This window comes from Aedes aegypti, chromosome 1 (assembly GCF_002204515.2).
Source record: "Aedes aegypti strain LVP_AGWG chromosome 1, AaegL5.0 Primary Assembly, whole genome shotgun sequence".
NCBI classification, from domain to species: Eukaryota; Metazoa; Arthropoda; class Insecta; order Diptera; family Culicidae; genus Aedes; species Aedes aegypti.
This window is the reverse complement of record NC_035107.1, coordinates 143,498,045-143,524,557: the sequence shown is the minus strand read 5'-3', so window position 1 is coordinate 143,524,557 and position 26,513 is coordinate 143,498,045. Positions and strand designations below refer to the sequence as shown.

The window sequence follows — 26,513 nt, the reverse complement described above, 5'->3', positions numbered from 1 at the left end:
GCTCACAAGTGCAGCCTGGTGGAAAAACCTTGTATCTCTTGATTAGAATAATGATAGTCTTTGAACTACTGAACAACTTCGCCGAAGGCGTTATTTTTCTAAGTAGTCAGGATCCTGAGCTATCCACAAAACAAAAATTCTATGCTCACTTGCGCCGCCTAGTGGCAAAATCTCGAATCTTTTGGCCAAAATAATGATTGCCCTTGAGCTACTGAACAACTTTGCCGAAGACGCTATCTTTCTAAGGGGCGGTCCATTAATTACGTAAGGGTTTATGGGGGAAGGGGGGGTCTGAGATTTCTTACGTGCCATACAAATTATTTTTAATTTTCATACAAAAAATCTTACCATAGGGGGAGGGGGAGTTGAAAACCCCGAAAAATGTCTTACGTAATAAATGGACAGCCCCTAAGTGGTCAGGACCCTGTGCTATCTGGAAAACAAAAGAAGCATGCACACTTGTACTACCTGGTGGCGCAAAATTGAATTTTCCTTCAATGATCTTCAATCGTTTCTTTTGCTCTAAAGCTCTGATGGCTTTTCAAATATCTTAAGCAAATGGTTTCAATATTATGACATCAAATTTTATCATTCTTTCATTTATAAGTAATATAGAGGATTTGAAAAAAAAAGCCTAGTGGGCCAGTAATTGGTCAAGCAAAGCTTTGATTTATGATAAATTACTTATGACGCATTTAACGTTGGAAAGTTACATTATCTCTTGATTATATATGGTATATTGTGAAAACATTGTATTGTTGAATTTCTACTCGATTTCAGTCAAAATACTAGATTAATTGAAAATATGAGAAATCCCAGGATTTCCCGAGGAAAGCTTGGATTTTTGTCCTGAATCCCGGGACAAGCAAAAGTGTCGAGAAATAAACAGCTGTGTTTCAACAAAAACACCCAAAGTTTCAAAAACTTTAGTTTTAAGTGACAAAAAATGATGTTTCGTACACCTATGAATGATGATTGCAACCAACCCCCCCCCCCCCCCATACCCCATCAAGTCGATAATTAGGCTGATACAAATATTAATTTTGTTTTATGTCATTCCCCCTCTTCAATAATCATAAAATTTAGGAATGGAGAAAAAAAACGATTCATCATTTTTTGACATCAGTTAGTTTTTTTTTTTAATTTTTAAAGTAAAAAACAAGTAGAATAATTATCAAGAGGACGATTTTAACAACTATCGTTATAAATAAATATTCGAAAAAAAAAACTTTTTTTCATTTTTTTTATTGTATCTCCCAAAAAGATTGAAAAAAAGAAACTGATGAAAAATCAAAATAACGTAAACCAGGTAAATAATTCATCCTGTAATCTTAAATGGTCGCAAATTGATGGAATCTGTGCAGTCGTTAAAAAAATACTCAATTCCCATTCACTATTTATGCAGAATAGTTACGTCCTAATTAAATCTCCGCTAAGTAGTTCCGCATGGTTGAGGTTGTTTAACAGAGCGACATTTACCGGTCACGTAAATTATGCAATTCGCAGTTTACACGGTCAATACCACGTCAAAAAAGCATACTCTTCCGTTCGAGGGAACCCGACAACGCATGGCAAGGTGCTAACGAGTCAATGATGCGTCACGAGAGTTGTCGTCTAGGTGTCTTCCGAGCAAGCTTGACTGACCAGTTGTTGAACTGTGGTGAAATCACATCTCAGTCGTCAGAAAGCTTCTGTTGCCACGAGCCAGGGTTGAAGTGATTTCCTGCTCGCTTTGTAAGATTCGCTTCCATAGCATCACTTTCCACGGAAGTTACACCCTCTGCGGGAAACCTGATTCGCTGATTCGTTAGAAATCTCGGAAAGAAATGATGCGCGCGTTGATAACCCATTTCGTTTATCGAACCATGTGTTTGACTTTTTGATTTATATTTGGGGGACAGTTTAGCATGCGAATTTCAAAACCGGATTTTCTGGAGAAAAGCCGGTTCTGGGAAGTTATCCCGAAAAGTTAAACTTGATGATAGAATATATTGTTCCTCTCGATGTGCTACAAGGTCAGTGCTCATCCAAGTTCGGCCGTGAACGGTCTGATCTCACAGTTAGCTCTCTCTCCCTAACCTAGTGTACACTTTTTGAAGCTTGATGTTATAGTTTCAAGGTTCTAATTTACATATCCTGGTCAACTGATTCTTCGCCAGACAAAGAATCACAAAGATGAAGTCTATATTTGCTATTGGTAAGTAAATCATTGACGAATTTCATTGTCACTTATATCACAGATCAAGCCATGCAATAAGCGTATTGTAATAAATGCTTATCACAGCGTAACACGTGTCTGATTTAAAACAAAAGTTACATTATTGCTAATTAAATTGAGTTTGATGACTTAATTAAAAAAGTAGGTTAACCTTGTTCAATACAAGAAATTAGAAACCAGTTTTTTTCGTTATCGTTTGGCTCATTTCCATTCATTCATTCAAAGTTGTTTCACTAACAGACAGAGCGGTTTTTTGTAGTTTTCATCACTATAAAATTGCATTAATGAGTAGACGTACAACTAATATTGGCAAAAAATGCAGGTTATTCAAACTTTCTATTTCAAATAAATTCTTTAGCAAGTGTCAAGAAGTCTCGGAAGAGTTTTGACAGTTTCCAGGAAATCTAAGACTAATTCCTTTCAAAACATCAAACATAAACCATTACAAATTCTTAAAGAGATCCTTGATGGATATCATATGTGGTTGAATATGAAGTTCTTGGCGATCTTGAATGACTCACTGCACAATGGTCCTGACATCAAATTTACGCGAAAAGATGCATTTGAAGAGTTAGAATGGCACTTTAGATGGTAATTTCATCGACCAAGTTGTTTGTATTTTAGGTTGTCTACGAAAATGTTACATATATATTTATTTTTTTTTTCTTCAGGGTATTCAAATTGCTACCTATTACAATTTTGGGTTCCGGGTCATTCGGCCATTTACTAAAGAGAATGAATTTCAAAAAAAAAAATACATACGACCTTTTCATAAAGACGGATTAATCATCATTGATGTACAAATAATCAGCTCTTTTGTGTTAGATCACTGAACTGTCAGTACTGAAAGAAGAGCATTCTAAATGTGAGATATAATTCACTTCTCTGCCAATAGTACCTAGCAGTTGTTTTGGATTTAAACTTATTCGTTCTTATGTTGCACCGGGTTGCATGGGTTCTTCGAACGTACTAAGTAATATATTTCATAGTTCTAGCAATCACAAGTCTTGGATTCTTCTTTTCACAACAGAGAAACAGTGAACTTCTTTGACGTAAGTTGATTTCACCTGCTTATAAGAGAAAAAAAAACACATTTTCGGTTTACTTTACCTAACTAAACCTCGAATATATAACGCGAATATATAACGCATTAATCATGGCAATAGAAGATTGTAATGATTTTTGCCTGAAATTATTAATTATTTTATTTGACATTTGTTACAATGTTTCAACATTGGATATTCTATATAGTTCATTGGTACTAAGCCAGGGAGGAAGCTTCAGAATCATTTTCATTTTATTTTTAATTCTCTGTAGAGATTTCTTCCTGGTATTGCAACAGCTAGTCCATATTGGTACAGCATATAAGATGGCTGAACTGAAAATTTGTTCGAATATCAAAATCTTGTTCTTAAGACAAAGTTTCGATTTTCTATTAATAAGGGGATAGATACATTTTACATATTTATTACATTTGGCTTGATTGCCCTCTATGTGATTTTTGAAAGTTAAATTATTATCTAGCATGAGCCCTAGATACTTAACTTCATCTGACCAATTTATTGGAATCCCTCTTAGACGGGGTTGGTGGTCTGATGGCTACCGCTTCTGCTTCATAAGCAGAAGGTCATGGGTTCAATCCCAGGCCCGTCCCTTTCCTCGTACTTTGTAGTTGTATATCTCTCACTTGCTTCTATCTTCCATTCTAAATCTATCACACTCAAACTATTCGTTCATAGCAAACGCTAGAACCAGAGACGGACAAGAAATTGTTTCCCTAACGCTTCCATTCTTCCACGCGCATGCCTTTCCTGATTCATAGGCAGTCTGCTAAGCACAAAAGCAAACCTCTCTGCCATGCCTTTCCCTCAATCCAAACACTCCCGCATGAACTAGCGTAGATGCAGTGGTATATACGGTCTACGTGGGAGCCAGTTTAATGCATCATCGATTCCTCCCTCTTCCCCACATTGGTCTGCATTCTGACGTGGCAGGCACCATTGTCGTCTAAAAATAGAAGATCACCAGCACTTATACACTGAGGATGCCTGTTAGTCCCAAGCAGTCATTCGGTTGGTTCCTTGTGTAAGTGGAGCTGATCTGGCGATCCTGGTGTAGCATCCACGGGCGGCCAATCAAGCTCAAGCTCAAGCTCAAGCTCAAGCTCAAACTCAAGCTCAATTTATTGGAACCCCTCTCATCGTGACAACATGTCTACTTGAAGGTTTCAGATAAAGAGCTTTTAGTTTATGTGGAAATATTATTAGTTGAGTTTTTGAAGCATTAGGAGAAATTTTCCATTTTTGCAAGTGTGAAGAAAAAATATCCAAACTTTTTTGCAATCGACTACACATGACACGCAGGCTTCGTCCTTGGGCGGAGCGGCCTGTGTTAACCGCAAACAAGGATTTTTGACATCCCTTAGGTAACTCAGATAATTCAGATGTGAAAATATCTATCTTGTATAAATAAAAATGGAATGGTGTTTGTATGTCACGAAATGGCTTGAGAACAGGCTATCGGATTTTGAAAATTCTTCCATAGTTATGTTCCTGAAGTGTTCCGACATGTTTGTGTATATAAAAAGCAAAGGATATTTAACGGGAAAGTTGAAAAAACAGGAGTGAACGGAACTTACATTTTACACGGGGCGTTTCATGGCGTTTTTCAACAGCCTACTTGATGGCAAGACGAAGTTTGCCGGGACCACTAGTTGTATAATATTGGTCCCAAAATGCGAAGAACACCAGCTCTTACAGGAAGCCTCTCAGACCTGAAGTTCTGATAATTAACCTGAAGTGTACGATTTGACAGATAAATTTGAATTATTCTAACAATATATGTTGGAAAATTAAAGTTTTCTAATTTTACGATCAAACCTTCATGCCAAACACTGTCGAATGCATTTTTATATATCTAGAAGAGCAAGACCAGTAGAATAGACTTCAGATTTGTTGGAACGGATCAAATTTGTTACACGTAAAATTTGTCTGATTTTTAAATTGGTACAACCTTAGAATTTTTCCATTTGTCAGGAAAATATGATAATTGAAAACATTTGTTAAATATATCAACTAAGATTGATAAGCTTCTTTCTGGAGGTTTCTTGATGAGGATGTAGAAAATTTCATCATCGCCAGGAGCATTCATACTTTTGATTTTTTCGATAATAGCTCTCACTTCTTCAGAATAAATCTCCCAGGAATTTTCGAAAACGTTCTCTTGATTGAGAATATTTTCGAAGTCCTGAGTACTTGATTTTCAATTGGACTAGTAAGTCCTAAATTAAAATTGTGCGCGCTTTCAAACTGCCGAACATGCCCCAACAAGTCGATCATTATGATAAACAAAAAGTGAGGATTTTTTTTTTTAGTTTGGATCCAGGTTTCAAATACGTTTAAGTAATAACTGCTTTATGCCCATTGTTGAGGACAGCGAATACCCCTCGGTTCGACGCAATGTAACCCCTTAAGCGGAGGAGTTTTCAAATTAGAGTTGACATTAGCGAATTGTCAGGCAGAATGATAGGCAAAATCGAAGTATTTATAAACAATTTATACTCAAGTGAAGCAGAAGTTATTTCTCAAAATATATATTTTGAATTTTCCTTTTTATAACATTAAATGCAACCCATTATTTAGTTTAAGACTCTCTACAGTTAAATCTTCTACTGGTATTCTGTAAGTTGTGGAATATTTTTCAGACACTAAGTTGTAAGTAATTCACTCTTAAAAATAATGAAAATCACTTCGGACGTAATTCACATTATGACTGAATCACACATGATGTAAGTGATGAAATGACGTAAAAAGGGATTCTGAAATATGTATTGAAGGAAAAATGGAATTTTACACGATGAAGGACATGAAAACGATGCCGCTATGTTTGACAGTTCCCGAATCAGACACCATCGTACTTAGAATGTGACACAAATTCACGTCATTTGGCTCGCTTCTTTTATGTGCATCCAAAAGACGTAAAATCGCATGAATTTTTCGGAGTGTGTATACTGAAATCGACTGGAATCGCATTTAATTTATATAAATAAAAATGGAATGGTGTTTGTATGTCACGAAATGGCTTACGAACGGGTCAGCAGATTTTGATAATTCTTTCTCCATTTTGTTCGTCAAGGGTTCCGACGTGTTTGTGTGTATAAAAGTTGCAGGATATTCACCGGGAAAGTCGGAATAACGAGAGTGAACGGAACTGTCATTTTGTATGGGACGATTCGTACTGGTTTTCAACAGCCTACTTGATGGCAAGACGAAGTTTGCCGGGACCACTAGTTAATAAATAAAAATTGCAGCTTTAGCGATGCTCTGCGGAAAAAAGCGAGTTGCTCAAAGACATCCGAAATAACAACAATAGAAAACTAAAGAACTTACGGATTTTGAAGTACCATGAATCGAAGATCGGCTGTACGGCAAACACGGTCGCGAACTCGAGCTATAGCAGAAGGTGCGGCTAACCTCCAAAATGATGACGTTCATCGTGAGAATGCATCCGTGATGTCATCGGAGGCCAATTTCGAACCATCCATAGTTGACGAGGAGCGTGCGGATGAAAAGGATTGTGGTGCCTGCGATCATCCAAACAAAGCCGAGTGGTTCATGGTGCAGTGCGAAGGTTGTAAGAAGTGGTATCACTTTTCCTGCGCCGTACTGACCCAGAAAACAGTTCACACGAAGTCATTTTGTTGTGCGATCTGTATTTCCCGCACTCGAATCTCTCAACAGAACTCAATTGCTGGACGGACGAGCTCATCTAGCTCACGTAGAGCAAGACTGGCTCGTGAGATGCAGCGCCTCGAGGAAGAACGCCTCTTGCAAGAAAATATCCAGCAAGCTACCCTAGAGAATCTGGAGCGCGAGAAGGAGTACATTACACGCAAATACAAACTTCTGGGGCAGCGAAACGAAGCTGATATGTCAAGCTTGAATAGTGGGCGGTCCAATCGAATAAGCAGGGTGAAGGAATGGGTCCATGAGCAGAACAGTGCTGTCGGATCTCTCAGCGATATTGCTGAGATACCTGGTGTAAGTGTTGAGAGCAGTCACACACACACACTGGGACTTAAGTTGACCGGAGCAACGTGTGGATTACGTCCACTTCATTGAAGACGAGGGTTTGTGCTATCCATGCAAATCAGAAGAGCGATGATAGTCATCTGGCGTCCAGCATCGACATGGAGAAGACCTTTGGAAGAATAACCATCGATGATAATGTAGTGTAAGCTGCCGGCAGAGAGAACATCTTGCCACTAGTAGATGTACAGCCTCTAGCGAATCTATTGGAATACACCGCACCCAAAATCTCTGAGAGAGGCGCTCGTCCAAAAAATACGTTACCCTTGTAAGGTAACAATATTCGTTGCCAGAATGCACCCTCGGTAAGTGAAACACATATATCTGCCATTCCCTTGTGACCGATGAACTACACCCCGCTTAGTCCCCCTCACCACCAAAATGAAATGGACGAGCTTTCGATGATCATCACAGTGGGAGGGCGATCTCAATACTCGATTCTCTTAAAGAAATCATCGCCAATAAATGCCCCTTATACAGTGCGCATCGTACCTTCGTGCTGTGCGTACACGAATTCTCTCTGCTCTTGGAAGTTTTCTTAAAAACTACCTAAAGCAATAAAACAGTACTTTTCAGTGCTACAAAAACAGTACTTTTCAGTGCTAAAATTAAAAACGGTACTTTTCAGTGCTACTAAAACAGTACTTTTCAGTACTATTTTTTCTACTATTGATCCCTTTACGATCCTTGTTTGGACCCGTGCCTTCGATTTTTCGTTGGACCCGTTGGCGAAAGCTAGCGGTGGTAATCCTTCTTGGACACCGTCTTGGGAAAAAACCTTTCGAAGGTCACGTCTTCTTTCGTTTATTAATTAAACATGGTATCAACAACAAACAAAAGGAAGGGTGAATCTCTGAATTCACTACTTCCTTCCAAAAAAGTGGGTTTTAAAACTGTCACTACACGTGGCAAGAATGGAAGAAAGGACGCTTCCCCGGAATGCGAACTTTCTTCCAAGGGTGAAATGAATAATTGTATCGAAATGAGCAATCAGTTCGATGCTCTAGACAAATTTTCCGAACACCAAATCGAAGCAGCCTCTAGCCCAGGCTCTTTGATTCAAGTGAGGAAGCAAAGAGTGCCGCCTATCGTGGTCAGTTGTTCCGAATTTGGGGGATTTAGGCAGGAGATCTTGAATTCCATTAAGGGAATCAAGGTTTCCTTCCAAATCGCAAAGAAAGGAGACTGTCGCGTTTTGCCGGAAACTCTTAAAGATCGTGAGCTTCTTCTCAAACATCTTGAAGAGAAGAAGCACAAATTTTTTACTTATGACGACAAAACTGAACGTTTGTTCAAAGTTGTCTTGAAAGGTCTCTCAAGTGACTATAAATCACCTGAAGAGATCAAAAATGGAATAAATGATTTACTTGGATTTTCCCCAGTCCAAGTAATCATTATGAAAAAGAGAACCCAATCTGGCATTGTTCGGAAAGGGCTTTCTCAAGAATTTTATTTAGTTCACTTTAACAAAAAAGAACTAAATAATATTAAAGCTTTAGAAAAAGCAAAACTTTTGATTGATGTCCGTGTGACATGGGAACATTTCCAGAAACCTGGAGGAAATTACCAGAACCCCACTCAGTGCCGTCGGTGCCAAAAGTGGGGTCATGGTACAAAAAATTGTCGCATGGATGCTAAATGCATGATTTGCGGAGGTTCTTCTCACGCCAAAGACGTCTGTCCAGTGAAGGAAGATACCACCAAATTCATATGTTGTAATTGCGGGACTAACCATAAGTCCAATTTTTGGAATTGTCCTTCACGCAAAAAGGTCATTGAGGCTCGTGCCAGGCAGATGAAAGATAATATCCGTTACGATAACGGTCGTTTCCGGAATTTGCCTGGTAGAGTATCGAACAATGCTCATTTTTCAGTTAACGATCGCTTGATCATGAATCATACCCATCAGGAAGATCATAATCATGCTCAGTCACAAACTAATTTTAAACCGTCGGGTCGAATCTTTCTATTTCGAATGTATCTACCCACGGTAAATCCTTTGCCGATATCGTAGCAGGAAATTCGAACTCCTCCCCTGTTCGATCCATGGGTACCCATTCTACTAGTTTCAAATCAAATGGAAAAAACCCTACCGCCACAGGTAACTCCACTTCTTCGTCTACCGAAAATTCCAATGGGAAATCACATGACATGTCTGCCTCTGATTTTAATTTTCTAACTGAACAATTGAATCTAATGATTGATGCAATGTTCAAAGCCACCACTATGACTGAAGCAGTCCAAGTAGGTGTAAAATTTACAAATCAAATTGTTATTGGATTACGTTTTTCTAATGGATCCAAATAATAATTTAAATATTTTAAATTGGAATGCTCGTTCTCTGAATGGTAAAAAGGACGAGCTGTTTAATTTTCTTACGGTTAATAACGTGCAAATAGCAGTTATTACCGAAACGTATTTAAAACCTGGATCTAAACTCAAAAGAGATCCTAACTTTTTTGTTTATCGCAATGATCGACTTGATGGGGCATGTGGGGGAGTTGCAATCATCATTCATAGGCGTATAAAACATCAACTGTTTTCATCATTTGAAACTAAAGTTTTTGAAACTTTAGGTGTTTCTGTTGAAACACAGTTTGGTAAATATACTTTCATAGCTGCCTATTTGCCTTTTCAATGCTCTGGGCAGCAAGTTAATTTGCTCCAAACAGACTTGCGTAAATTGACTCGCAATAAGTCAAAATTTTTTGTCATTGGTGACTTTAATGCCAAACATCGGTCATGGAATAATTCTCAAAGTAATTCCAACGGCAGAATTTTATTTGATGAGTGCTCTTCAGGATATTTCTCAATTCAATACCCTGATAGCCCCACATGTTTTTCCTCTTCTAGAAATCCATCTACGATTGATTTGGTCTTAACCGACTCTAGTCATCTTTGTAGCCAACTGATTACTCATGCTGATTTTGATTCTGATCATGTCCCTGTTACATTTCAAATATCCCAAGAAGCGATTCTCAATCCTATCAGCTCCACTTTCAATTATTTACGAGCCGACTGGAATATATATAAAACGTATGTTGACTCCAATCTTGATGTTAACATTTCTTTAGAAACTAAACTTGATATTGACAATGCTCTTGAAACTTTAACAAATTCCATTGTTGAAGCCCGGAGCATTGCAATTCCAAAATGTGAAGTAAAATTTGAATCCGTGATTATAGACGATGATCTTAAACTCTTGATCCGTCTTAAAAACGCGAGGAGAAGGCAATTTCAACGCACTCGCGATCCTGCTATGAAAATTATATGGCAGGATTTGCAGAAAGAAATCAAGAAACGTTTTGCTCAATTAAGAAACAAAAATTTTGAAAATAAAATTTCTCAATTGGACCCTGGCTCTAAGCCCTTTTGGAAATTATCTAAAATCTTGAAAAAACCTCAGAAGCCAATACCGGCATTGAAAGAGGAAAACAAATTATTACTAACTAATTGCGAAAAAGCTCAAAAACTTGCTATGCAGTTTGAAAGTGCGCACAATTTTAATTTAGGACTTACTAGTCCAATTGAAAATGAAGTTACTCAGGAGTTCGAAAATATTCTCAATCAAGAGAACGTTTTCGAAAATGCCTGGGAGACTGATTTGGAAGAAGTGAGAACTATTATTAAAAAATTCAAAAACATGAAAGCTCCTGGCGATGATGGAATTTTCTACATCCTCATCAAGAAACTTCCAGAAAGTAGCTTATCATTTTTAGTTGATATATTCAACAAATGTTTTCAATTAGCATATTTTCCTGACAGATGGAAAAATGCTAAGGTTGTTCCAATTTTAAAACCAGACAAAAATCCTGCAGAAGCTTCTAGCTATCGTCCAATCAGTTTGCTTTCCTCCATCAGTAAACTTTTTGAAAAGGTTATTTTGAACAGAATGATGGTCCACATCAACGAAAATTCAATTTTTGCCAATGAATAGTTCGGATTCCGCCATGGACATTCGACCACTCATCAACTTTTACGTGTAACAAATTTGATCCGTTCCAACAAATCTGAAGGCTATTCTACTGGTCTTGCTCTTCTAGACATAGAAAAAGCATTCGACAGTGTTTGGCATGAAGGTTTGATTGTAAAATTGAAAAACTTTAATTTTCCAACATACATTGTTAGAATAATTCAAAATTATCTGTCAAATCGTACACTTCAGGTTAATTATCAGAGCTCCAGATCTGAAAGACTTCCTGTAAGAGCTGGAGTTCCTCAAGGCAGCATTTTGGGACCAATATTATACAATATTTTCACATCTGACTTACCTGAGCTACCTCAGGGATGTCAAAAATCTTTGTTTGCGGATGACACAGGCCTCTCCGCCAAAGGACGAAGCCTGCGTGTCATCTGTAGTCGATTGCAAAAAAGTTTGGATATTTTTTCTTCATACTTGCAAAAATGGAAGATTTCTCCTAATGCTTCCAAAACTCAACTAATAATATTCCCACATAAACCAAAAGCTCTTTATTTGAAACCTTCAAGTAGACATGTTGTCACGATGAGAGGGGTTCCAATAAATTGGTCAGATGAAGTTAAGTATCTAGGGCTCATGCTAGATAAGAATTTAACTTTCAAAAATCACATTGAGGGCATTCAAGCCAAATGTAATAAATATGTAAAATGTCTCTATCCCCTTATTAATAGAAAATCAAAACTTTGTCTTAAGAACAAGCTGTTGATATTCAAACAAATTTTCAGGCCAGCCATGTTGTATGCTGTACCAATATGGACTAGCTGTTGTAATACCAGGAAGAAAGCTCTGCAGAGAATTCAAAATAAAATTTTGAAAATGATTCTGAGGCTTCCTCCCTGGTATAGTACCAATGAGTTACATAGAATATCCAATGTTGAAACATTGGAACAAATGTCAAATACAATCATTAATAATTTCAGGCAAAAATCGTTACAATCTTCTATTGCCACGATTAATGCGTTATATGTTTAGGTTAAGTTAGGTTAAGTATATTAAAAACATTTTTTTTTCTCTTATAAGCAGGTGAAATCAACTCACCTGTAAAAAATCTGAACTGCTACGGTAAATGAAATGTAATATGTTGTTAACAAAATGTTAATTAAATCTTAAATTTGTTTTACCAAATTAGGATGATAGTGTTGTCAAATAACACAGAACACCTAGATATAAGAAATGAATGTAATGTTTAGAATGATACTAATAAAAAAAAAAAAAAAAAAAAAAAAAAAAAAAAAAAAAAAAAAAAAAAAAAAAAAAAAAAAAAAAAAAAAAAAAAATGCCCCTTATACATCCACCCTAAATGAACCATCATCAGATTTGCCCGTTTTCCACTCCCATGCCATGCCCCAAAATGAACCTCGACAGAATTTTGTTCAACCAAACCGACAAGTAATCTCTAGAGAACTTCCTTCGTTCACTGGGGACCCAATCGAGTGGCCGCTGTTCATTAGTAACTACCTACATTCAACAAACGCAAGTGGGTATTCGGACTCCGAAAATCTATTGCGACTTCAGCGGTACCTCAAGGGCGCCGCTAAGGAGGCAGTCAGCAGTCTTCTTCTGGTTGCCACTAGTAGCGTTGCTACGCCTCTAATTAGCCAACCCAAGTACGCTCCAACAAAGAGAGCGGAGCCATCAACGACCTGCCCAACTTGTGGCGGAGGAGGACATCAGGCAGCGAACTGTCCAACATTCAAAAAATTGTGTTGTAATCCGTTGCTTGACATCACACAGTCGTTGGCCCTGTCGTGGAGAGATTTGTGGAATAAATGGATGCCAGAGATGATACCATCGGTTGCTGCACAGCGACTTGCCTGTCGAAGAGAAAAAGCCTGTTGGAGAAACGAAAAATGCTACCGTATATGTTCATCGCCAGCTTACGTCGACAACACTCTTTCGGGTGCTCCCTGTGATGTATAGCACGTAAAATACGGCTGAAGGTTTTCCGTCTCCTGTTTCGTTCCCTGGCTCAAAAAAACAGACGGCTCTAGTGCCACCTCCGAAAAGGACCGTCTGTCGAGTTATGTTTGCCCGGCAAGAAACCCAACCTCAAGGCGGGTTTGTTTTATAAGAGTCCAAATTGCAATTTAGGAAACGATACAGAAAACTCAAAAGGTAAAGTGGATCGAGATTTCTCAGTTATAGAGGTCGTCATAGGCGATTTAAAAAAAAAATACCCAGTAAACACACCATTGTATTTGATGGTATATAAGAGTACAAAGGTGGAGGCGATATACGTACAACTTGCATGCAGCCTTATGGCGCATATACGTATATTGCCTCCACTTTTGTACTCTTATGCGCTATCGTATACGAGTTTGTGTTCACTGGGTAGTTGATGCTGACCACCGTTTGACCGACACAAAAAGACACCACTCACGAGTATCATCACTGGAAGAACTCACTAATTCAAATTTCTCTGTGACACGTGAGTAAAGGGACTGATTTCCCCGGCAGTCTATCCTGGCGTACAAAAAAAAAAGAAGCATGTAGAACGACGCGAAACGTGAGAAATCTCGAAACCAATAACTGTTGCAGGGAAAGGTTTAGCATACTACAAAAATACATAACTTTGTTGAGAACAACAAAAAACATTTAGAAGTTTATTCAAATTTGATAGCCTGGGTTTTAATTCATGACGTGTTCCTTTCTTCTACTTCTTCATTCTTCCTAACTTTCCTTAATGTGTGTGTGCGGATTTCTAATTTGATTCTATCGACATTTATCGATCATCTCCTCCTTGTCTTCGAGTTCGGTTATTTGTGTGGAGTTCAACGCATGCGTAAGGTTAGTTGGTTTTAGGTTTTGTACTAAAGGGTCCGTTAGATGCTGCGATGAATGCCGCCGGCACAGCAGAAGCGACGGTCGTTGAATGGGCCAGCAAAGCAGCAGTTATGCCAGGTGCATAACTCTGTTGAACACTTCTCGTACACCTGTCCCACTCTGAAACTCCTGAGAAAGCAGTACGATATGGGAAGCATTTGCACGATCCTACAGGACGATAGAATCAGCGATGCTACGCTTTTCTGTTTCCTTAAAGATGCCAAACTTTTTGACGAAATTTAAAAACATCTGTTTATCTAATCGACTGAACTTTAGAGTTTGAGGATAGCCTACGCGTAACTGGGCTCCCCAAGCTCTTAAGCTTGGGTGGTAAGTCCCACGTTTACGTCAGTGAAAACGTTAACCTACCATTGAGTAGGCAACAAAATCCGTGACTGGGCACCCTGAGCACCCAAAACTCAGGTGGTACGTCCCACGTCTGCGGCCGTATCAACATACTGAACGACATTCGACTCGTTCCATGGCTGCCCGTTGCCAGCCACGCATTCTGCGAAGGATCCGCAGATCGTCCTCAACTTGCTCGACCCACGTCGTCTTGTGCCGGTCGGATTGTTTTCGAGAACCATTTTCACCGGGTTGGTATCCGACATTCTGGTGACATGCCCGGCCCACCGCAGCCTCCCAATTTTTGCGAGGTGGACAATGGTTGGTTCTCCCAGCAGCTGATGCAATTCATAGTTCATCCGCCTTCTCCACGTTCCGTCTTCCATCTGCATTCCGCCGTAGATGGTCCGCAACACCTTCCGTTCGAAAACACCAAGGGCGCGTTGATCCTCTGCACGTAGGGTCCATGTTTCGTGCCCATAGAGGAGTACCGGTCTAATCAGCGTCTTGTAGATGGTCAACTTCGTGCGATGGCGAACTTTGCTCGATCGGAGCGTTCTGCGGAGTCCAAAGTAGGCACGATTTCCAGCTACGATGCGTCTCTGGATTTGCTGGTGTCGTTGTCGGTGGTCACCAGTGAGCCCAAGTACACGAATTCTTCTACAACCTCGACTTCATCACCGTCAATATGAACTCGAGGTGGGGGGTGTGCCGTGTCTTCTCTTAAGCCCCCCGCTATCATATACTTCGTCTTCGACACATTGATGTTCAGTCCGATTCGCCTAGCTTCAGCCCTTAGTTGGATGTACGTGTCCGCCATCGTCTCAAAGTTGCGTGCAACAATATCAATGTCGTCGGCGAAACCAAGTAACTGAAAGGACTTTCTGAAAATCGTGCCACTCGTGTCTATTCCCGCTCTTCTTCTCACACCCTCTAAAGCAATGTTGAACAGTAAACACGAAAGGCCATCACCTTGCCGTAACCCTCTGCGAGATTCAAAGGGACTTGAGAGTGTCCCTGATACTCGGACTACGTCACTCGCTCCATCGCACGGTGTGCTGGAACACACATATTATCGAACTTGCATGAACCTCCGATCTTTTTTCACTTAAAGTTAGCCTTTATAGTCAAGAAAAGCTTGCGGAATATTAAAAAATCTTTCATCGGCAAAAAATTGAAAAAAGTCGATTTTTGTATTTTTACCCTTCTCCCATATACAGTATTGGACAAAACATTTGCAACTTTTTCGATTTTCCATACAAAATGACCAACTTTGGTAAGCTAGATCTCAGTTATTTATGGACCGATTCAAATGAAATTTTCACAGAACATCAGATATAACTTGAATTTTAACATATATTTTTCAATAATTTTTCCAATTATGAGTTTATAAGTAATAACGGTTTGACTAAAGTGTAATTTTTGACGAAAAATTCAAAACTATTTATCACAAAATCTGATAGCCATACACAAAAACTATCTTCAGCAAGCTTGTTCATCTCGTTAAAATCTACAACTTTGCTGAAGATACCATGAAGCTATTCCTTCAATATGTTTGGTAATGTCATTTTTAAAAAAATCGTCAAAAAATTCACTTTTGTCAAACCGTTACTGCTTTTGAACTTGTGATTGGAAAAATCACTCAAAAATGTTTTTTAAAATTTGAGTTATGTCTGATGTTCTGCCAAAATTTCATTAAAATCGGTCTATAAATAACCGAGATATAGCTTACCAAAGTTGGTCATTTTGTATGGAAAATCGAAAAAGTTGCAAATGTTTTGTCCAATACTGTATGAGTTCATAGGAGAATATAAGAGTTACACTAATTTTGATGCATTGCAATAGCTCAAAGACTTATTTGATATATCTTGATCACGAATCGATTACAAGACGTTTCAAATTTAGCATAATTTCTACCTACATTCACACAAGGTGACCAGCCCATGGTGGTATGCCGTTTATTAACGACATCGCATTTTTACATAAATTTATTAAGGTAAACATACTACAACTTATCAAGTTTCAATCAATGTTTCCTATTCTACAGAATAATTGAAATCATTGGAGTTCGTCATTGAACATGACGCTTTTTTAAGATAACAGACAATTGTATAATTACATGCAACCATTAAAATAAACCGCCATACAATTATATAGGGCAATGTACTGTTTAAATTTTGTATGGTGTGTTCACATCTAGCTGGTCTTGTTATTCACATTTGTTTTGATTGAAAGATGGAGGAAGATTCTACGTAATCCTGTATACGGTATGTTTACATCTAAAACAAGAACGCATACAAATATTGTAAAATATCGTTACATATACAGGGTTTATACAGAAAATGTAAGATGTGAAAATAAAAAAAAAACTATGATAGTCTTATATTTCTTGTATGAGTAACAATATTATATAATACTTGTAAAGTTGTCATGCAGATTTAAATGGAAATCTTGCAGCCGCTGGTTGGGTGCGTTTGCTAAAACCTCACATCATTAACGTATCCCTAGTTACATTCATATACTTAAAACTAAATACATACCATCAAACGGGGTAACTTTTAAAGTTTTTTAGAGAAAATCTAAATATTTTATTTTTTATTTGTAAAACAAGCACTGGTTTGTTAGTTATCGATTGCACTTGAAAGATTGCATAACGGTTCGATCTTAATGAATCTATAGTTTTTCATATAATCGAAAGTCAGTTTTTGGTAATGGGGTAACATTGATAATGAGTAGATAAGCACATGAAAATCCAAAACAAACTATTGTTTGACATCATCACAGTTTGAATTGGATTGGAGAATGTTAACCTTCCAGTCGTCGCGCGGTTTGCCACCGTCAGAACCACCACGCTGCTGTTGGGAACGAAGAGCGATGTTTTTCCACCAGTGTTGTACAGAATACAACAGCGCGACGACTGAAATGTTAAAAGAGAAACTGGATTAGATTTTATCAATTAAAGTACAGAATTTATCGAACAAGAAACATCTTCAAAACGGGTTTCAGTCAAAACAAACATGATAAACACCATCATAAATTGATAATAATGGGTATAAAAGTATATCTCTGAATAGATATCTATCGATAATCAAGTTTCGACATTGAATTCACCATAAATCAATCGTTTTTGGAACATGAATGAGTATAAATCGAATGAATCCCGTAAAGTACATGAGGCGTTGCATACCTCTAGGCTTTTAATGTTATATGGGAATTTGTGACTTTGATTACGAAAATGATTCCAAATTGTAAAACTGTTTTTCCCTATGAGGTTTGATACCGGATTCTTGTTTTACTATAGCTAGGCCATCAAGCATACGTACCGAACTCATTATAGTTTCATGAAATAGTGATAGTAAAACAGATTGTTTGTGAGCGTTTTGAAAGTACCAAAATCTCATCATTTTTAAATATTCGAATATAAAGCCTCAAATACTCTCGATTGGCACGAAAACAGCTCAGAGGTGAAGTGTCACACTGATACCCCTTAGTTTCGTATTCGTTTTGCTTAACTGAATAACATAATTTTTGTTATTTTGTTTAGTACGTTGCGGATCCCGCACTATCAAAGTTAGCCGCATTTTCAAAAATACCTCGTTTTACGATACTTAAATGTATGTGTCCATGTTGGATATTGAAATTGTTGTGTCTATTTCCATAAGCCCCCTCCATAAGTGCGAAGTCTTGAATAAAAGTGCTGAACTACGTTGGATCGATTTGTCATCGTCGCCACATTTATTATTCATCCTATGACAAATAATTGGAGTGATGACATAATGTCGATCCGAAGTAGAGTAGAGACCACATTAAGACTATATAAGCCGTTTACTGTTAATCATGTTATAGTGAACCCTCTCTCAAGACTTTTGCGCGTATAAGCACATGAATACAGCCTATACTGCCATGTGTATCCATTTCTGGGAATTCCTATTCTGATTAGAAAACTTTACCGTATACGTAAAATATTACTTATTTGATTCAGAAAGAAGAATACAAAGCGTTCGTATGAGCTTTTCTGAAGTGAAAAGTGAAATTTCCATTATATAAAATACGGCATACCACCATGGGCTGGTCATATTGTGTGAGTGTATGTAGGAAATGATGCTTAATTTAAAACATCTAAGAATTCATTCATGTTAAAGATATGTCAAATTGATCATTAAGCCGTTAAAAGTCATCATATTAGTGTATCTCTAATATTCTCCTATGAACTCATATATGGGAGAAGGGTAAAAATACAAAAATCGTCTTTTTCCAATTTTTTGCCGATGAAAGATTTTTCAATATTCTGCAAGCTTCTTTTGACTATCAAGGCTAACTTTTAGTGAAAAAAGATCTGAGGTTCATGCAAGTTCGATAATATGTGTGTTCCAGCACACCGTGCATCGTCGCCTTGATCAATCTTATCAGTTTGTCCGGGAAACCGTATTCGTGCATAATCTGCCATGCTGTTCTCGATCGATTGTATCATAGGCCAATTTAAAATCGATGAACAAATGATGTATGGGTACATTTTATTCGCGACATTTCTGCGACACCTGGCGGATGGCGAATATCTGGTCCGTTGTTACTCGTTCGCCCATAAATCCTGCATGATATTGTCCAACAAAATCTCTAGCAATTTGTGATAGACGGCGGCATAGAATTTGGGAGAGTACCTTGTAGACGGCGCTCAAAATTGTGATCGCACGATAATTGGCGCAATCCAACTTGTCGCCCTTTTTGTAGATCTACATCTATGGGACACACGACACCTTCCATCCATTCCTCCGGCAATACTTCCTCCTCTCAAATCTTGGAAATAAATCAGTGCAGCGCTCTTGCCAGTGCATCACCACCATATTTTAGCAACTCGCTCGGAAGTTGGTCCACTCCAGCGGCTTTGTTGTTTTTCAACCGTCTAATCTCCGTTTCTACCTCTTGGAGATCTGGAGGCGGAAGTCTTTTGTCGTCCGCGCGTGCTCCCAAAGTTATTTCCGTGCCACCTCCGCTACTGGCCACATCACCATTAAGGTGCTCGTCGTAGTGCTGCCGCCACCTTTTGACCACCTCACGTTCGTTCGTGAGAAGATTTCCGTCACAGTCTCTGCACATGTCGGCTTGTGGCACAAAGCCTTTGCGTGAACGGTTAAGCTTCTCGTAGAACTTCCGTGTTTCTTTAGCGCGGAACAGTTCTTCCATCGCTTCACGATCTCGTTCTTCTTGATGGCGCTTTTTTTCTTCGGAAGATCGATTTTTGTCTGTTGCGCACCTGTTTATACCGTGCCTCGTTCGCTCTCGTGTGGTGTTGCAGCATTCTCTCCCATGCTGCATTTTTCTCATTCTACAACTGGTCGCATTCGCCGTCGTACCAGTCGTTTCTCGGATTCGGGGCCGCTAGACTTAGTGCTGCTGTTGCGGTGCTACCTATGGCGGATCTTATGTGTCGCCAGCCATCTTCAAGAGTGGCGGCGCCAAGCTGGGCACTTCCAACTGCTACGCGTATTCTTGGGCTACTTCTGAGTCCCGTAGCCGCTCGATGTTAAGCCGCGGCGTTTGGCTACGACGCGAGTTGGTCACCGTCGAAAGTTTTGAGTGCATACATACAGCAACTAGGTAGTGATCCGAATCTATATTCGCACTGCGGTAATGTCAGAGAAGAATTTCCGTCGATTAGAACGTGGTCGATTTGGTTCTCGGGTGATCTCCAGGTGGTCTTATGGATATCTTTGCGGGGGAAGAAAGTGTTTCGGACTACCATACCACGAGAGGCTGCAAAGTTGACGCATCGTTGGCCGTTGTCGTTAGATATGGCGTGCAGACTGTTCAGTCTGTTCGGTCTGTACATCTCCTCTCGTCCTACCTGTGCGTTCATGTCGCCAACAACGATTTTCAAGTCACGCAGCGAGCATCCGTCATAAATCTGCTCCAGCTGCGCGTAAAATGTCTCCTTCTCGTCGTCGGGTCTCCCTTCGTGTGGGCAGTGTACGTTGATGATGCTATAATTCAGTGGTCACCAAAATGCGGCCCGCGGGCCGCATGCGGCCCTCGTAAAGGTTTTGTGCGGCCCGCGAACACATTTTGAATGTTAATGTGAAGTGGCCCGCGTGTTACATAAAAGAAATAACGAGGCTTATATTCTTTTGCCTTTGCAACTATGTTTTCGAAAGTTGATCATTATTATATGAAAAATTTTCCTGTAGGATTTCATTAGGAATTTATGGAATATTGGCTGTATTTATCAGCCCAAGAATAACCAGTTTAGCGGCAGCTGACAGTTCCTATTTGATGCAACAATGAGATGGTTACGAGGCTTTTCTGAGAAGTAAAAATTTAACCCAAAATTCACAACACGAGTCCTCAAAAGATTCGAATGAGAATGCATCGAAATGCAAGGATTTTTGCTGATACTCTTTCTCTCTTGCTTCGATGCTCACCCTTACTGACACTTTAGGATAACTCTTAAGTGACTCGTCCAAACAAAACAGGTCTCGCGGAGTTGTGAATGCACTCTTTTTTGATGGAATTTTCATCCGTTGTGTTTTGTGTCGCGTCTTCCACGCTCATTTTTTATTGCCTCTCTGCTCAGTATATTTTCTATCTCTTACAAAGAGGCAAAGACAACACGCTAGTCTAGAGCATTCTTTCGAACTCTGGTGATGCTGCGGAATTATTATCAAGCCTTGGGATAACTAGAAATCTGTCTGAGACCATATCTCTTGAATATATCTTGAATCAAAAAATCTTAGATAAGCCAAGGGTTTAAAATTAATTAAGTGCCTATAAATTTCTTCGCTTCGCGAAAAGTCTTCCCATCGGTTTATTGATAAAATTTTAGTTCTTTTGAAGCAATGTAATATCCAAGAGTCATAAGCATCCAAATTTAAAGAAGGATTTCAGGGAGCCCAGATATATCTCCAACCCGTATTAATAAGGAGTCTGATTTTGTTTTAATGGGACAATACAATCTGTATTGTTTTGGTCAAAACCTTCTTCTACAAGAGATAACCAAAGGACCACAAAACTCATGTCAATAGGAAAAGATTCATGTTTTTTGCATTCTCATTGAAAATAAAAAAAATTCTCAAATACGTTATGGCCCGCGCTATGTTTTGAAAACACCTAAGTGGCCCGCATAAGCATATAAGCTGAGGACCACTGCTGTAATTGAAGGAACGGCCTTTTATCCTCATCTTGCACATCCTTGCGTTGATCGGCTGCCACCCGATAACGCGTTGTCGCATCTTGCCCAATACTATGGAGACAGATCAACCTTTTTCCGAATCCTCACTGCTGCTACCGGTCGCTCATTGGTCCAGTAGCTGGTGGGTGGTTTTTCCCGCACCCATCGTAGCCTCTTTCGTTGGGCACGTCTTCATGGGAGGAACGGAATGCTGGCGACCAACGCCCACTATTCAGTAAGCTGGTGAGTGGTCACCTCCCACACCTGTCGTAGCCGGTTTCGCCGTATACCCCAACCTTAGGGAAAGGGGATTCATCTCCTCCTTCGTTACACGATGGCACATCGAGGATTCTCTGCTGAAAGGCTGGTGGGTGCTTCTTCTAGCACCCGTCGTAGGCATCTTCGCGATAAAACACAGAGACGAGAAGTGGAAAATATTTTCCCCATATACGATGCTCCCACGACGAAATCGGGATCCACGAATCCATCACTGGGACTGACCAGTATTCGGCGGTTTTAGGCAGACCCGGATTTTGCCAGAAATTGGCGTAAACGAGAGAGAGAAAGAGGAAGCGTGTAAACGTTAAAAAATACGTCGTAGTGATTTTTTTTTATTTCAATTTTAACTTGTAGTATTGTTCCTTCTATGTCACCTATTTGTTTGAATTTGTTAATTGTAAAGTAATGAGTAACGTGAAATCGGTGAAAACCTTCAATGTAATCCGTCTAGGCTAACCCGTCTGGCCAGCTTTTTTGCCGTTTCAAAGTGGTGAACTCACCAAAGGCGAAAAGCCACTCAAATAAAGATAAATAATAATAATAATAATAATCGATTCTGCACCATTCCTGCGAAAGGTGCTCACTGTACCCACATTAGCCCGCTCTACAATTAATGCGGCTAGGGATTCCGACAACACTTAGCCTCTGCGGTAGGCAGTCCACTGCCCATGCATTCAAATTACTAGCTATGACTTCTGTCTGCCGATTAGCTAGTTTGGCTATCACCCTGTGGACCATGTAGGAAAATTCCCCAGGGTGAGTAATAGTTGCCATAGGACAAGCCGTTAATTTTGGCTTTGTTCGTAGCTGCCAAACGCGGCAAGTTTAGCGAAGTGTTCCCATCAATTTCCAAGTTGGGTAGAGTGTCGACTCTTTTTTTCGTTGAAGACGTTGACGTTGATGCTGTTGATGCTGTTCACGAACTCATACAAACAGGGTTGTGTAGCATCTTGAATGGCTTTCCGAAAGGTGTTGCGTTGGATTTGATATTTATCTAGCATTACAGCTCGGTTCATTAACAGTTCATGACATTCTATTTGATGTATTTTTAACCCTCTAATACCCAACCCCGCCTTTAGACGGGGTACACTTTGGAATTTTGTGTATTTTTTCGTAGCTCAGAAATCAAAATGATTTTATTTTTGGCTTAAACCTTGACTCATAACACGCATATGAGAAAAGTTTTTTATGACTTTTGAAACTTTTTTGTATTTTTAAAAATTGTTTGAAAAATTGTATTCTTATATAACATACAAATGTCTGGGGTTTATTTAACGTGTAATATAAAAAATCGTACCTTTTATATTTTTCTACTATTAACCTATAATAGAAGAAGGGCTTGGTGGTATTAAAATAATTCCAAACCTGTGTTTCCGTTAATTACACGGAAAATAAAAATATTTTCAGAAAAATATTTGAAATTTATTATTTTTAAAAGTACCGTGAAAACTTGAATTTTTATTGTTGCCAAAAATCAGTAACTAGAAGAAACTTCAAGAAAAAATGAAAAAGGATAGGGATGTTCAAAAATAAAAATTATAAAAATCAAAATCCAAAATTCATAGATTTGCGAATAAAAATAAATCATTGCCCAAAACGTGTTTAAAACGATTTTAGATAACTAAAAATGATATTTAAATCGAAAATAAAAATTTGGGTATTAGAGGGTTAAGTTTTTTCTATATAAATTCCGATGCCGAGAGTTTTAGTTACGTTATATTCAATTTTCATACCCCAACGCAATACAATACTGAAAATTCTCTTCTTCATTATGGCATCCCGTTCAAACAGGGACAGACCCCGCTTCTCGGCTTAGTGTTCTTATGAGCACTTCCACAGTTATTAACTGAGACATTCTAAGCCGATGACCATTTTTGCATGTGTATATCGAGCGGCAGGTACGAATTTACTCTATGCCCTGGGATGTCAAGACAATGTCCAACCCGGAAAGATCCTCGGTTGGTGAGATTCGAACTCACGACCTTTGGCCTGGTCTTGGTGAAAAACTGTGCATTTCAAATTGAAATTCTATTGTATTTTGTCAATGAAGCGTGTTTTGAAAGATGAACTGTAATAAAAAAGTTGAAATAATACATTCAATCTAACATTCATGGTATTTCCATTTCAGTTACCTTTCTCGCCGCCATTTCTCTTACACACGAAACACAAATCACAACGTACTATTTCCCGAACTACTACTGCAATCCATCCCTTTGCCAAGGAAGTGGTCCACACGTGGCATGCACTCCTCCGAATCCCTTCGGGGCCAGCTGCTATGGAAAGCAACCGCAGATGGTGATCATGACGGCCGAACTTCGAGCACAAATTCTAGACTACCATAATCGGCAACGGTCGCTGCTGGCCAGCGGAAAATTGCCCGGATATTTACCGGCTGCCAAAATGCCAACCCTGCAGTGGGATCTGGAGCTTCAGTACCTCGCCGAAGCCAACGCAAGATCTTGCGAATATGGTCACGACAAGTGCCGTAACACGAATTGGAGCAAATACGTTGGACAGAACATCGGCGTTTTGCGGTTCTTCGGGTTGAAGATCACCAAACAGGAATCGATGAAGTACTTCATGGATGCATGGTTCAACGAATATGCGTATGCTCACCCGTATGTAGACAGCTATCCAAAGCATTACAATGGGTAAGTATAGCTTCCGATGATGTCAATGAAATCTGTTTATCTAATCTATCTTGTTTTGTAGGCCCCAGATCGGTCACTTTACACAAATTGTTAGCGATCGGACGATCAAAATAGGATGCGGTATGGTTACCTACAACACGTATAACGGAGACCTGTGGACGAACGACTATTTTGTGTGCAATTACTCATTCACAAACATAATCGGACAGCCGGCTTACACTAAAGGAGCTGCCGCTTCACAATGCTCTAAGGGGCCAAGCCTCACCTATCCTGGTTTGTGCAACTGATGAACGGAACCGTACACTGCTGTTTGCCATTAAAATACTCATAATCGAAACGCTTTTTGCTTTGTTGATCTATCATTATTGTAGAAATAGTAAAAAGAATCCTCAATATTTGATGAAATATTTCCCTAGAAGTATTGCTTTGTGAGGTGCGGCAATTCCCATTTGTTATAATTTTTTTTCAATTCCTTCGTTAGTGTAATTTTATAATTTTTTTTTTCGTTTCTGTTTCTGTTCTGGATGAACCACTGCGACCAGCATTCTTTGATTTTTTTGTGGTATACCCGTGCCCTTTGTTTAGTGCATGTCGTTCTACTCCATCACTATTGATATATAATGAAGAAGTCGTTTTTTGTACAATTATCATATTTTACCATTTTGAATTGAGCCTCTTTAGAAAAAGATACCGCTATTTCTACCAGTTTGTCAGCATTAAACTCTCAAAAGCGCGCACCTTAATCAGGTTGGGCTCTACGCTGGTTGAATGTTACTGATTTTGACCATGCATCGGTACTCTAGCGTATCAAATTATTGCTTCTACTTATAAGGTTCTAAGTCGTTTTTTGTAATTGTTAACAGGTTTTATCGCATTTGACATTTAGATTATGATGGATAGCCATCTAAAAGGCCACGGCTAAGCGTTCCATCAATTCTGGAATGTCTGTGAGATCTGCATTGATCATGTACCAAATTCCGAGAATCATACCACAACCCGTTCAATTTGAATGGCGTTCATTTTACCCCTACGGCATGTTCATTTTACCCCCATTATATGTTCATTTTACCCCCAAAAGTATGCCCATTTTACCCCCGTTACTTGTTTTTTTTACCCACATGTTTGAAACTTTGACTCTGTGGAAAGAAGTTTTCGAAATTACAATCATGTTGATAAAATTCAATTCCATCACAATTAGGGTGTCCATTTTACCCCCAATTCCCCTATTACATTTCATGAACATTACCGTTCAGATTTTTACAGGTGAATTGATTTCACCTTCCTCTAAGATTATAAAAAGCGCTTTCAATAAACTTAAATACATAAATCACTTATCATGGCAAATAAAGGTTGCAACAAATATTGTTTAAAATTATTGATAATTTTCTTCGACATTCGTTCCAATTTTTTCAACATTGAATATTATATTTAATTCATTAGTACTACAGTACTGACACAATTTTGTCGTTGTCTCCGTCTCATTATTGAATTTTTTTGAAATCTTTTGTAATCTTGTTCAAGGGTCTATGGATATGCACAAAAAATCAATAAATTAACATTGCAAATCACTTTTTTTTAAGAGGAGCCAAAAAAGGATTTGAAAAAGGGGCTGACAAAATCGGGTCATCTATGTATACCAAAAAGGGAGATTGAGAATCATTTTCAAAGGTCCTATGTAGAGCGTTACAACAGCTAGTCCATATTGATACAGCATACAATGGTCTGAATATGTGTATGAATATTCAAAGCTGGTTATAATTTTATCCTCACGATATATCTGTGTAATTTCAACCTGTGTATATAGTTTTACAGTTAGAATAACCAATTTTCAACAAGTATCATCAAAAGCTACCAGTCCAATTGGCTGGGCATGGCGTACCATTGGTACCTCGCGTACCTGCTGGAATAAAATAGACCACTTTGTGCGGTCCTTAGCCTCTTGCCCAGCAACTCCTATCCCTACCTCTTC

At 38.8% G+C, this 26,513-nt stretch overlaps 1 protein-coding gene across 1 annotated transcript; it reads left to right on the top strand.

The window, feature by feature from the left end:
- Positions 1–2,003: 2,003 nt before the first annotated feature.
- LOC5577890 (venom allergen 5) lies at positions 2,004–24,881 on the top strand. Its single transcript, XM_001663546.2, has 3 exons — positions 2,004–2,197; positions 24,022–24,544; positions 24,606–24,881. Exons 1-3 carry the CDS (start codon positions 2,176–2,178, stop codon positions 24,829–24,831), a joined length of 771 nt encoding a protein of 256 aa, XP_001663596.2. The 5' UTR covers positions 2,004–2,175; the 3' UTR covers positions 24,832–24,881.
- Positions 24,882–26,513: the final 1,632 nt, after the last annotated feature.

What these genes read in the sequence shown, in the direction of transcription:
- LOC5577890 (XM_001663546.2), top strand. Translation starts at nt 2,176, where the DNA reads ATGAAGTCTATATTTGCTATTG. An exon ending in GAAGTCTATATTTGCTATTG is followed by an intron (nt 2,198 to 24,021) that starts GTAAGTAAATCA and finishes TTTCCATTTCAG; the next exon opens with TTACCTTTCTCGCCGCCATT. An exon ending in TATCCAAAGCATTACAATGG is followed by an intron (nt 24,545 to 24,605) that starts GTAAGTATAGCT and finishes CTTGTTTTGTAG; the next exon opens with GCCCCAGATCGGTCACTTTA.